Genomic DNA, 12,698 nt, shown 5'->3' on the forward strand with positions numbered 1-12,698 from the left:
TTTTTTCATGTCTTATTTCTGCTGTTGATATTCATTAGTAATTTTAGAATTGTATTAAACTCAATGCTGCTCCTTTGTGTACATGATGTGTGCCTAAATTGTTTCTAATCAGTTGTGTCATTAAATAATTACTTAGTAATGTAATAAATAATTATGAAATTCATGTTGTGGTGAAAAAGCTCACACCAGGAAAAGAATTAACCAATTTTACATCCAATGAACATGGTAGTGCTTTTCTGACAATTATTTTATTGCAGACAGTATGAACCCAATATATTTCATGTTAATGTGCATCAGTTCATTTCAGGGTTGTAATACACCAAAAAAGTTAGGACGATGCAATTTGTAATGATTAGTAAGGTTAAAAAAACTGATTAATGATGTGATTTTTAAACAGGTGATCGTAATCATAATTTGGTACAAAAGCAGCATCCAAGAAAGGCTGAGTAGCAAAGATGGGCCAGTTTATCAACAAATGCATTATTACAATTATTAATGACAATGATTCCCAAAGAAAGATTAGAAGGGATTTGCATTTTTCTCCCTCTACAGTGCATAATAGTATTACACAATTAAAAGAATCTGGAGGAATTTCAGTCTATAAAGGGCAAGGGCACAAGTCTAAGCTGAACACAGGGCCAGGGCCAGTGATAGCTCAGTGGATAAGGTACTGGACTAGTAAACAGAAGGTTGCCGGTTCAAGCCCCGCCACCACCAAGTTGCCACTGTTGGGTCCCTGAGCAAGGCCCTTAACCCTCAATTGCTCATCGTGTAAGTCGCTTTGGATAAAAGCGTCTGCTAAATGCTGGAAATGAAATGAAATGAATGAACACCTGTGATCTCCGATCCCTCAGATGGCACTGCATCATGAACCGTCATTCAATAATAACATCTGGAATGGATCCTGGCCAAATGAAGAAGTGTTCCAGATCATTTTAGAAGAAATGGATGCTGTGTGTTCCGGACCAAAGACTAAACGTCCTGTTCCAAGGCCACGGACATTAATATAGTTCTAGCCCCTTTTCGCAATACTAAACTCATGTACACAAAACTGGTTAGACACTGTTGGCAGGTGAGAAGGTAACAGATATGGTATGGGATAGATTATCAGCTCGTAAGTGTGCATCGTTTGCATAGTCAAAAATGGCTGCCCAGGCAGTAGGTCATCCGGGTACTTTTCGCATCCTTTTTAATATATACTACGTATTCGGACATACTAATCGCTCTCGCGTACTGCTTTCGCGTACAGTTCAGTATGGAAGTATGCGATTTCGGACGCAGCTCAGGAAAAAAAATCTCCCACATACTCACTAGCACAATAGCAGGTAAAATGCTTCTCCGCTAATGGGAGATATTGTCTAGGGTTGCCAACCGTCGCGTAAAATACAGAATCGTTCCTTATTTGGAAACTAAATGTCACGTTCCGTATTGAACTGATACGGGACGCACGCGCTTTGTTCCGTATTTTTATCAATAGGAGAGAAATGCTGCAGATTAGACTGAGACAGGGTGATATGTATGACACAGAAGGAACCTGCTGCTACCGTGGGAATTAGAAAGCGTTCGGTTATTATTTTAAGTATAATTCACTTTTAGTCTTAGTAACACCATGTGTGCGCAGGCATATCAGCATAACAACCTGTTTATTACTCCCCCGTTTGAGTAGCAGAGTGGCAGAGCGCAAGGCGCACATTTTTCCGCCCTAGGTTCGAATCCAGCTTAGGGCGAAATTAAAGAAACACAAGCAGGGCCGGCGCTATGGCCGTAAGCAACGCAGTCTAGAACCGGGGCTACATGTCAGTGTGAAGATGGATTATGTAAAAATGTTGTTTGCACTATTAGAAAAAAATGTTACATGATGTTCTTTATGCATGTTGTTTTGCCTAAAATATGGTTCTGATTTATTATTCTAAAGAATGAAAAGAATATATGTTAAACAGTTTAAATCAAACATTTTGATAATGTATGACGGTGTAAGACCCGTTATATTTTTGGCAGATGCTATTTGCACCCTGGTGTAAGCACCAAAGTGTACAGTGTGCACGCTGGTGTAAACAGCAATTTATACTATTTACACCCGGTTGTGAAAACAGCATTAGATACTATTTTACCTGGGTGCATACGCAAGAAGGTCCTGGGTTTGATCCCCAGGTGGGGCAGTCCAGGTCTTTCTGTGTGGAGTTTGCATGTTCTCCCCGTGCATGCGTGGGTTTCCTCCGGGTGCTCCAGTTTCCTCCCACAATCCAAAGACATGCAAGTGAGGCGAACTGGAGATACTAAATGGTCCATTACTGTTTTTGATATAACCTTGTATGAACTGATGAATCTTGTGTAATGAGTAACTACTGTTCCTGTCATGAATGTAACCAAAGTGTAAAACATGACGTTAAAATCCTAATAAACAAACAAACAAACAAACCTGGGTGCATACAACCAACAGATGCTATTAGCACCCTTGTGTAAGCAGCAAAGTGTACAATGTGCACCCTGGTGTTAACAGCAATTTATACTATTTACACCCAGGTTTTTATTGGCAGACTATGAACAGTTTGTCAACATTTCTTAGATAACAACTTTAATGTGTTGCAGATGTCACTTAGTTGTCTAAACTGTACTGTTAATGCACTTGTGTTAATGCGCTTGTGTAGGCTTCAACATCCAACATTATGAGAAAATTCTACTCACCGTTCACCAAAGAGCTTTTGTTGGAAGTGTTCGAAGTGGCGCCTTTTCTGCAACTCCGCCCTACTGCAGAGCAGTTGTTGGTAGACATGTGCGGTTGAGTTTGTTTGCTCTTTTTCTTTTTGGGGTACAAATAGCTTTACTGTGTGGGGAATGCTATGTGTACCTGTGTGCAAATAGACACTACGTATATTTTTTGTAGGTGCAACCCTAAACAGCCCACCCACCCCCTCCCGCCAACCCAGAATATGCCTTTCGCCAACCCGCCAGCCCAGGGTGTTCCTTATTTCCAGTTCTGAAAGTTGGCAACCCTAGCCTGGGTTACCTTCGTTCTCCTCAATCAGAGCGGGGATCGGCATTGGTGGAGAGGAAGCATGACGCAATCGGGCAATTGGACGCGCTAAAAGGGAGAAAAAGGGGAGAAAATGCATAAACAAAATAGTAATAAAAAAAACCTTCCTTTTTTCTCATTACTTACTCTCTCTCCCTCTGTCCTAACTTAAAAATGATTATTATTATTATTATTATTATTATTATTAACTGAAGTGGGTTTTTTTTTCATATGTTGGTCCTAACAACTAAATTATTACATACAACTAATTTTTTTTTTTTTTTTTCCTATTTCATTTCGCGATATGCTAAGATTATTAAATTAGCAAACAGAAACGACCGCCATTTTAGTAGTTCTCAGTGTCACCCGGAACCAAGACGCAAAAGTCTGTCTTTTCCAGCCGGGCGGTTTTTAATGTTACACAAAACCCAGTAGGGTTGACAGCATGGTTGTTGCATGCTGTGTGGATGATACACATTTAACTCAACTATAGTTTACTGATTAAAGTAGTTTAATATATACAAGTATATCAGTGTAAACTAGACTAATTTCTCGTATAATCGGCGATCGTCATCTAAACTAATGCTTGTTTAGATAAATGTTTATGTTAGCAATGTAGCTAACCATCACACTCTGCAAACCACAACGTATCATCTAAATTGAACAGACTGATGATTTTGGATCCAGCTGCAAGCCTACACATGTCTAAAGAAAAGCTAAAGCAGCACAAGTCTTCTGATGGTGCTGAAACACAACAGCAGGTTAAAGACGGTGTGGGAAAAACCAAAGCAGGTAAGAAAAGGAAGTATTTTTATGAGCACCAGCAGAAGAAACCAAAAGAAATGAAGATGGGCTTGTTTAGTCCACCAACACAAGCTGAAGATTTCTCAGCCAACTGGAAAACTCTGCTGGGGGTGAGTATAAAGTTTTTATAAAGTTTAACAAGCTGTCATCAGAAGGTTTGGGTAGATTGGTTGGAATATGATGAATGTAATGCATTTTATTAATGTATTTTCAGTATAGTCCAGCTAAATCTGGCATCAATTAAAAGAAAAATAACATACTGGAATGGGTTTTGAGCTGATGTACATACTGTGATACAGCAATTTAAAATGGCCAAAATATACAGACATTGGAGTGTGTATACAGTTTTTACAGATATGTCAACCAGCATCTATGTAAAGTAAACTGGATATTTGATTTACACATATGCTGGTTTACTACATCACACAGAGTACAGCAAACCTCTATAAGTACACTGTACAATGAGACGGTGGTAGCCAGGTGGTTGGAGGTTCTGGCTATCAGAAGGTTGTGGTTTTGAATCCTGGCTTTGCCATGCAGCCACTGTTGGGTCCTTAAGCAGCTTCCTAACAAGCTGGGATATGCAGAAAAAGAATTTCCGTATTGTAATACTGTACACATGTATGTGTACACCGATCAGCCAAAACATTTAAACTACCTCCTTGTTTCTACACTCACTGTCCATTTTATCAGCTCCACTTACCATATAGAAGCGTTTTGTAGTTCTACAATTACTGACTGTAGTCTATCTGTTTCTCTGCATGCTTTGTTAGCTTCCTTTCATGCTGTTCTTCAATGGTCAGGACCCCCACAGGACCACCACAGAGCAGGTATTATTTAGGTGGTGGATCATTCTCAGCACTGCAGTGATACTGACATGGTGGTGGTGTGTTAGTGTGTGTTATGCTGGTAGAAGTGGATTAGACACAGCAGCGCTGCTGGAGTTTTTAAATACTGTGTCCACTCACTGTCCACTCTAATAAACACTCCTACCTAGTTGGTCCACCTTGTAGATGTAAAGTCAGAGACGATCGCTCATCTATTGCTGCTGTTTGAGTTGGTCATCTTCTTGACTTTCATAATAGTCAAAGGTCGCTGCCCACGGGCCGCTGTTGGCTGGATATTTTTGGTTGGTGGATAATTCTCAGTCCAGCAGTGACAGTGAGGTATTTAAAAACTCCATCAGCATTGCTGTCTGATCCACTCATACCAGCACAACACACACTAACACACCACCACCATGTCAGTGTCGCTGCAGTGCTGAGAATGATCCACCATCTAAATAATACCTGCTCTGTGGTGGTCCTGGGAGAGTCCTGACCATTGAAGAACAGTATGAAAAGGGGCTAACAAAGCATGCAGAGAAACAGATGGACTACAGTCAGTAATTGTAGAACTTCAAAGTGCTTCTTTGTGGTAAGTGGAGCTGATAAAATAGACAGTGAGTGTAGAAACAAGGAGGTGGTTTTAATGTTATGGCTGATCGGTGTATATATACAGCAAAACATAAAAACAGTTAGAAAGACATTGGACGATTATACGAAATGTCTAATACAAATATGGAGATGTGCCAGTGTGCATTGTATAATCTGAGGCTTTTACTTTGTGTTGCAGATGCTCAACTCAACTGAAAAGACTTCCAGTTCCAAGAAACCCGAGTCACATCAAAATAAAGAATCACACAAAACTGTACATAAAGAAGCAAAAGACACTAAGAAACAGACCCAGAAATCACATAAAGACTTATATAAAGCTTCAGAAAGAGTAAAAATACCAAGATCACAAAAGGCACAAGAGGAACAGAACGGGGACGGTTCCAAACAGCATAAAACTGAGAAGAAAAGAATGAAGGATGGCGAAAGAGGACGAGAGAAACAAAAGAACAAAGGAAAAGACATTGAAACTGTGGAAAAGAAAACTACAGAGTAGGTATCAGTGCTAAAAGCATCAAATCCATGTGTGCATTTTATTTCAGAGCCGTGAGCATCCATATAGAGTTTGTTGATGCCCTAGGAACACCACACTACAATGTCATTACCATCATCTGGTCAGCCGGGGTCCTTTTCAGTTAATAAAAGGGGTAAACAGGGTGCTATGTCCAGCTTTAAAATAATCGGGTAATGTACATACCTGATGGGTGTACCTAATGAAGTGCTCTGGGATTGTATGTACACTTATGAGCCAAAACGTTAGGACCACCCAGTGGTGACCAACATGCTGACTAAACAGCTCTGACCTGCAGAGACATGGACTCCACAAGACATCTGAAGTAGTTCTGAGGTATCTGGTAAGAGATCATGACCAGCAGGTGCAACTTGGTGCCATCTCTTTCATCGGTAAACGATTCATACATGACTGGATGGCCACATGATCTTAAAAAAAAAAAAAGGATTGGTTGGACAAGTTGGCCCTTTAGTTTACACCTGTATGGATTAAAAACATACAGTGACATGGTGTTCTCTTAAACGTATGAAAATACACCCATCAGTCATAACATTAAAACCACCTCCTTGTTTCTACACTCACTGTCTATTTTATCAGCTCCATTTACCATATAGAAGCACTTTGTAGTTCTACAATTACTGACTGTAGTCCATCTGTTTCTCTGCATACCTTTTTAGCCTGCTTTCACCCTGTTCTTCAATAGTCAGGACCCCCACAGAGTAGGAATTATTTAGGTGGTGGATCATTCTCAGCACTACATGGTGGTTGTGTGTTGTGCTGGTATGATGGATAAGACACAGCAGCGCTGCTGGAGTTTTTAAATACTGTGTCCACTCACTGTCCACTCTATTAGACACTACATCTACAAGGTGGACCAACTAGGTAGGAAAGTCAGAGACGATCGCTCATCTATTGCTGCTGTTTGAGTTGGTCATCTTCTAGACCTTCATCAGTGGTCACAGGACGCTGCCCATGGGGCGCTGTTGGCTGGATATATTTTTGGTTGGTGGATTATTTTCAGTCCAGCAGTGACAGTGAGGTGTTTAAAAACTCAAGCAGTGCTGCTGTCTGATCCAATCATACAGCACAACACACACTAACACACCACCACCATGCCAGTGTCACTGCTGTGTTGAGAATGATCCACCACTGAAATAATACCTGTTTTGTGGTGGGCCTGTGGGGGTCCTGACCATTGAATAACAGCATGAAAGGGGGCTAACAAAGCATGCAGAGAAACAGATGGACTACAGTCAGTAATTGTAGAACTACAAAGTGCTTCTATATGGTAAGTGGAGCTGATAAAATTGACAGTGTGTGTAGAAACAAGGTTTAATGTTATGGCTGATCATTCCATTCTCAGTTGTGCTATCAACCATCTGTGTGCCCACATGCAGGCATCCTACACTAGTGAAGGATGATCTGGGGAGCTTAGCCTTTCTCACTGAGCAAGATACAGCTCTCTCTGAGGCTTCATCGCACTTGTCAGATGGTGCTTGTTTAATTACAAGCAGTACAAGCAGCATGATTCTAGCAGGATGGAATTGGAGACTAAATTTGGGAAAGGAGTGTGGTTGGGGGGTAAGACTTATGTGCTCCTTAAAAGTAATGTCAATCTATTTTTTTGTTCAGGGCAGATATCTGGTTTGATGACGTCGACCCTGATGACATTGAGGCTGCCGTTGGTTTGGAGGCTGCTAACATTGCAAGGAAGATGAGTGGCAAAAGTGCAGAAAGGAACACGGAACAGTTGCTGGTCAAAGAGAATTCTTGCGATGGGTATGAAAGAAAAATGCCTCTATGTTTTCAACAGGCTACTTTTGATTTTGATGTTTTGGATTTTAATCTAATTGGATGTAACATGTTCCTTTATCTTTCTGAATTGCTCCTCATGATGCTTCAAAAGATTGACGCGTGCTGTTGCGATGGACTGCGAGATGGTGGGCGTGGGGCCTGATGGAGAGGAAAGCATGCTGGCGCGCGTCTCCATCGTCAACTACTTCGGCAAGTGCTTGTATGACAAATACGTCAAACCCACGGAGAGAGTCACAGACTACAGAACAGCTGTGAGCGGGATCCGACCTGCTGACATTAAAGACGGTAAGAGGGGGAACATTCGGAGGGTGGGAAGTTCATTTATATGCATTACATGGGCGGCACGGTGGCTAGGTGGGTAGCACTGTCACCTCGCAGCAAGAAGGTCCTGGGTTCAGGTCCTTTCCGTTTGGAGTTTGCATGTCCTCCCTGTGTCTGCATGAGTTTCCTCCGGGAGCTCTGGTGTACTAGCGGAATATCCTGCTGTGCCACCTGGGCACCTACAAGCCTGTTTTCTGATAGTAATTACACATAAATAATAAACGTTGAACTGTATTGCTTGTATGGCTTGTTGGAGTTTCAAAGTTATAAGCCAAAAGTTTAGTAAAGTAGCAAAAAGGCTTAAAATTGCTTTGACATAACATGCTATGCACTCTTTGTTCTTCTACCACTTCTGCCAGTGCCTCAACCAGGCAGCTGCAAAAATATGACTAGTAGTCATATTAGTAGTAGGTAGTGCCACTCAGACTTAAACTCTGGTCTTTGCTGCTATTGAGCAGCTTCATTGGCTGTCCATTAATAAGCGTGTACAATATAAAATTTTGCTTCTCACATTTAAGGCACTTCATGGTTTAGGTCCTGTTTATTTGTTGGACCTTCTCATGTGCTACACTCCATCCCGGAATTTAAGGTCATCAGATGCTGGTCTCCTGGTAGTTCCCAGGTTCACGCTGAGTACTATGGGTGGTCGATCTTTTAGTGTTGCTGCCCCTTTGCTCTGGAACTCTCTTCTTTCCTCTCTACGGTCCACTTCTTCTCTTTCTGAATTTAAAGCTCTCCTCTCTTACTTTTCGTATGTAAAGCGACCTTGGGTTTTGTGAAAGGCGTGACCCGGTGGTTAAGGACCATTGGGCTACAGCATCAGACTGCTGGTCCACCCGATCGCCCATAAAACAGTTCTTTGTCCTAGATTAAATACTTTTACTGTACCATGCACCGATCAGCCATAACATTAAAACCACCTTCTTGTTTCTACACTCACTGTCCATTTTATCAGCTCCACTTACCATATAGAAGCACTTTGTAATTCTACAATTACTGACTGTAGTCCATCTGTTTCTCTGCATGCTTTGTTACCCCCCTTTCATGCTGTTCTTCAATGGTCAGGACCCCCACAGGACCACGACAGAGTAGGTACAGTGTATCACAAAAGTGAGTACACCCCTCACATTTCTGCAAATATTTCATTATATCTTTTCATGGGACAACACTATAGACATGAAACTTGGATATAACTTAGAGTAGTCAGTGTACAGCTTGTATAGCAGTGTAGATTTACTGTCTTCTGAAAATAACTCAACACACAGCCATTAATGTCTAAATAGCTGGCAACATAAGTGAGTACACCCCACAGTGAACATGTCCAAATTGTGCCCAAATGTGTCGTTGTCCCTCCCTGGTGTCATGTGTCAAGGTCCCAGGTGTAAATGGGGAGCAGGGCTGTTAAATTTGGTGTTTTGGGTACAATTCTCTCATACTGACCACTGGATATTCAACATGGCACCTCATGGCAAAGAACTCTCTGAGGATGTGAGAAATAGAATTGTTGCTCTCCACAAAGATGGCCTGGGCTATAAGAAGATTGCTAACACCCTGAAACTGAGCTACAGCATGGTGGCCAAGGTCATACAGCGGTTTTCCAGGACAGGTTCCACTCGGAACAGGCTTCGCCAGGGTCGACCAAAGAAGTTGAGTCCACGTGTTCGGCGTCATATCCAGAGGTTGGCTTTAAAAAATAGACACATGAGTGCTGCCAGCATTACTGCAGAGGTTGAAGACGTGGGAGGTCAGCCTGTCAGTGCTCAGACCATACGCCGCACACTGCATCAACTCGGTCTGCATGGTCGTCATCCCAGAAGGAAGCTGACGCACAAGAAAGCCCGCAAACAGTTTGCTGAAGACAAGCAGTCCAAGAACATGGATTACTGGAATGCCCTGTGGTCTGACGAGACCAACATAAACTTGTTTGGCTCAGATGGTGTCCAGCATGTGTGGCGGCGCCCTGGTGAGAAGTACCAAGACAACTGTATCTTGCCTACAGTCAAGCATGGTGGTGGTAGCATCATGGTCTTGGGCTGCATGAGTGTTGCTGGCACTGGGGAGCTGCAGTTCATTGAGGGAAACATGAATTCCAACATGTACTGTGACATTCTGAAACAGAGCATGATCCCCTCCCTTCGAAAACTGGGCCTCATGGCAGTTTTCCAACAGGATAATGACCCCAAACACAACCTCCAAGATGACAACTGCCTTGCTGAGGAAGCTGAAGGTAAAGGTGATGGACTAAACCCAATTGAGCACCTGTGGCGCATCCTCAAGTGGAAGGTGGAGGAGTTCAAGGTGTCTAACATCCACCAGCTCCGTGATGTCATCATGGAGGAGTGGAAGAGGATTCCAGTAGCAACCTGTGCAGCTCTGGTGAACTCCATGCCCAGGAGGGTTAAGGCAGTGCTGGATAATAATGGTGGTCACACAAAATATTGACACTTTGGGCACAATTTGGACATGTTCACTGTGGGGTGTACTCACTTATGTTGCCAGCCATTTAGACATTAATGGCTGTGTGTTGAGTTATTTTCAGAGGACAGTAAATCTACACTGCTATACAAGTTGTACACTGACTACTCCAAGTTATATCCAAGTTTTATTTCTATAGTGTTGTCCCATGAAAAGATATAATAAAATATTTGCAGAAATGTGAGGGGTGTACTCACTTTTGTGATACACTGTATATTACTTGGGTGTTGGATCATTCTCAGCAATGCAGTGACACTGACATGGTGGTGGTGTGTTAGTGTGTGTTGTGCTGGTATGAGTGGATTAGACACAGCAGTGCTGATGGAGTTTTTAAACACCTCACTGTCACTGCTGGACTGAGAATAGTCCACCAACCAAAAATATCCAGACAACAGCGCTTCGTGGGCAGAGTGCTGTGACCACTGATGAAGGTCTAGAAGATGACCAACTCAAACAGCAGCAATAGATGAGTGATCGTCTCTAACTTTACATCTATAAGGTGAACCAACTAGGTAGGAGTGTCTAACAGAGTGGACAGTGAGTGGACACGGTATTTAAAAACTCCAGCAGCGCTGCTGTGTCTGATCTACTCATACCAGCACAACACACACTAACACACCAGCACCATGTCAGTGTCACTGCAGTGCTGAGAATGATCCACCACCTAAATAATACCTGCTCTGTGGTAGTCCTGTGGTGGTCCTGACCATTGAAGATCAGGGTGAAAGCAGGATAAAAAGGTATGTAGAGAAATGGATGGACTACAGTCAGTAATTGTAGAATTAAAAAGTGCTTCTATATGGTAAGTGGAGCTGATAAAATGGACAGTGAGTGTAGAAACAAGGAGGTGGTTTTAATGTTATGGCTGATCAGTGTATAGAAGTAAATGAAATTTACTTCTGGTGTTTATTTCCATAGGCGAGGTCTTTAAGACGGTACAGATGGAGGTCGCTCAGATTCTTAAGGGACGAATACTAGTAGGACACGCCATCCATAACGACTTAAAGGTGTAGTACATTGTGTTTCAGTTCAGTGTCAAGGTTATACATACATATAAAGTTAAGTCATAATATAAGATCTGTATTTCTACTTCTTATGTAGATTTTGTTGCTGGATCATCCAAAGAAGAATATCAGGGACACACAGAAGTACAAACCTTTTAGGAGAATTGCAAAGGTAGAGCATTTTTAAGATATTACTTATAATATTTTTATATAAATACATACTGAGACGTGTGCGTGTGCTCTCAGAGTGGACGTCCAGCATTGAGAGTTTTGTGTCGAGAGATTCTACACGTGAAGGTCCAACATGGAGAGCACTCTTCTGTATGTATCTTTCTGATTAATCATAGACACAGTGTCTAAAAGTATATACGGTGCTATATGTATTCAAATGATGTATATTTTTATAGGTCCAGGATGCTCAGGCGACCATGCGCTTGTACACAATGGTGAAGAAGAAGTGGGAGGTGGAAATAAAAGCCAGCAAGGGGCAGACCAAGGGCCAGAAAAGCCCACGCCAACCCAAAGTTAAAACTGATTTAAATAGATCTTAAACCCGTTACTCACATGGTCAAAAACTTTGACTGATGCTGTCTGATTTTGGGTTGTCTTGAAAGATCACTGTTTTATACACATCTGCTGATTATCAGGTTTTATTGCATATACAATTATATATGTATGATGTGTATATTAAACCCCTGTTGGCTAAACTGTGTATGTTCCTCACATACAAATTACATTTTTATGAGACTTTAATGCAGTTCCAGTGTTAAGAACAACATATATTTGTTTTTAGACCCACTGGAACATTGTCAGCTAAGTATATTCTAATAAAAAGATATGAAATCTAAATTCTCTGTAGTAGTCATACAGACTTGTCTATGTAAGGTTGACACATCAAAAAAATCCTTTCTATCTCTCCCAGGACCACTACAGAGCAGGTATTATTTGGGTGATGGATCATTCTCAGCACTGCAGTGACACTGACATGGTGGTGGTGTGTTAGTGTGTGTTGTGCTGGTTTGAGTGGATCAGACACAGCAGCGCTGATGGAGTTTTTAAACACCTCACTGTCACTGCTGGACTGAGAATAGTCCACCAACCAAAAATATCCAGCCAACAGCACCCTGTGGGTAGTGCCCTGTGGGCAGCATCCTGTGACCACAGATAAAGGTCTAGAAGATGACCAACTCAAACAGCAGCAATAGATGAGCAATAAATGGTCAGGACCCCCACGGGACCACCACAGAGCAGGTATTATTTCGGTTTTGGATCATTCTCAGCACTGCAGTAACACTGACATGGTGGTGGTGTGTTAGTGTGTG

The 12,698-nt window shown here is 41.9% G+C and overlaps 2 protein-coding genes across 2 annotated transcripts in view; one reads left to right on the plus strand and one right to left on the minus strand.

Annotated features, from left to right (window-relative positions):
* The window catches only part of rpl35 (ribosomal protein L35), a 69,844-nt gene extending 69,306 nt beyond the window's left edge, over positions 1 to 538 (minus strand). Inside the window, exon 1 of the mRNA XM_063011262.1 lies at positions 534 to 538. Coding sequence (XP_062867332.1) covers positions 534 to 536 — 3 coding nt within the window. The 5' untranslated portion in view covers positions 537 to 538. The remainder of the gene's footprint in view (positions 1 to 533) is intronic.
* Positions 539 to 3,461: 2,923 nt separating this feature from the next.
* rexo4 (REX4 homolog, 3'-5' exonuclease) lies at positions 3,462 to 12,189 on the plus strand. Its single transcript, XM_063011548.1, has 8 exons — positions 3,462 to 3,927; positions 5,432 to 5,742; positions 7,394 to 7,540; positions 7,668 to 7,861; positions 11,291 to 11,379; positions 11,474 to 11,548; positions 11,623 to 11,697; positions 11,784 to 12,189. Exons 1-8 carry the CDS (start codon positions 3,685 to 3,687, stop codon positions 11,925 to 11,927), a joined length of 1,278 nt encoding a protein of 425 aa, XP_062867618.1. The 5' UTR covers positions 3,462 to 3,684; the 3' UTR covers positions 11,928 to 12,189.
* Positions 12,190 to 12,698: the final 509 nt, after the last annotated feature.

This window comes from Trichomycterus rosablanca, chromosome 16 (genome assembly GCF_030014385.1).
Source record: "Trichomycterus rosablanca isolate fTriRos1 chromosome 16, fTriRos1.hap1, whole genome shotgun sequence".
NCBI classification, from domain to species: domain Eukaryota; kingdom Metazoa; phylum Chordata; class Actinopteri; order Siluriformes; family Trichomycteridae; genus Trichomycterus; species Trichomycterus rosablanca.

Bases quoted from the DNA above. Each gene is read 5' to 3' on its own strand.
- rexo4 (XM_063011548.1), top strand. From the start codon at position 3,685: ATGATTTTGGATCCAGCTGCAAGCCTACACATGTCTAAAGAAAAGCTA. The intron at 7,541-7,667 runs GTATGAAAGAAA...ATGCTTCAAAAG, and splicing joins AAAGAGAATTCTTGCGATGG to ATTGACGCGTGCTGTTGCGA. The intron at 7,862-11,290 runs GTAAGAGGGGGA...TTATTTCCATAG, and splicing joins ACCTGCTGACATTAAAGACG to GCGAGGTCTTTAAGACGGTA.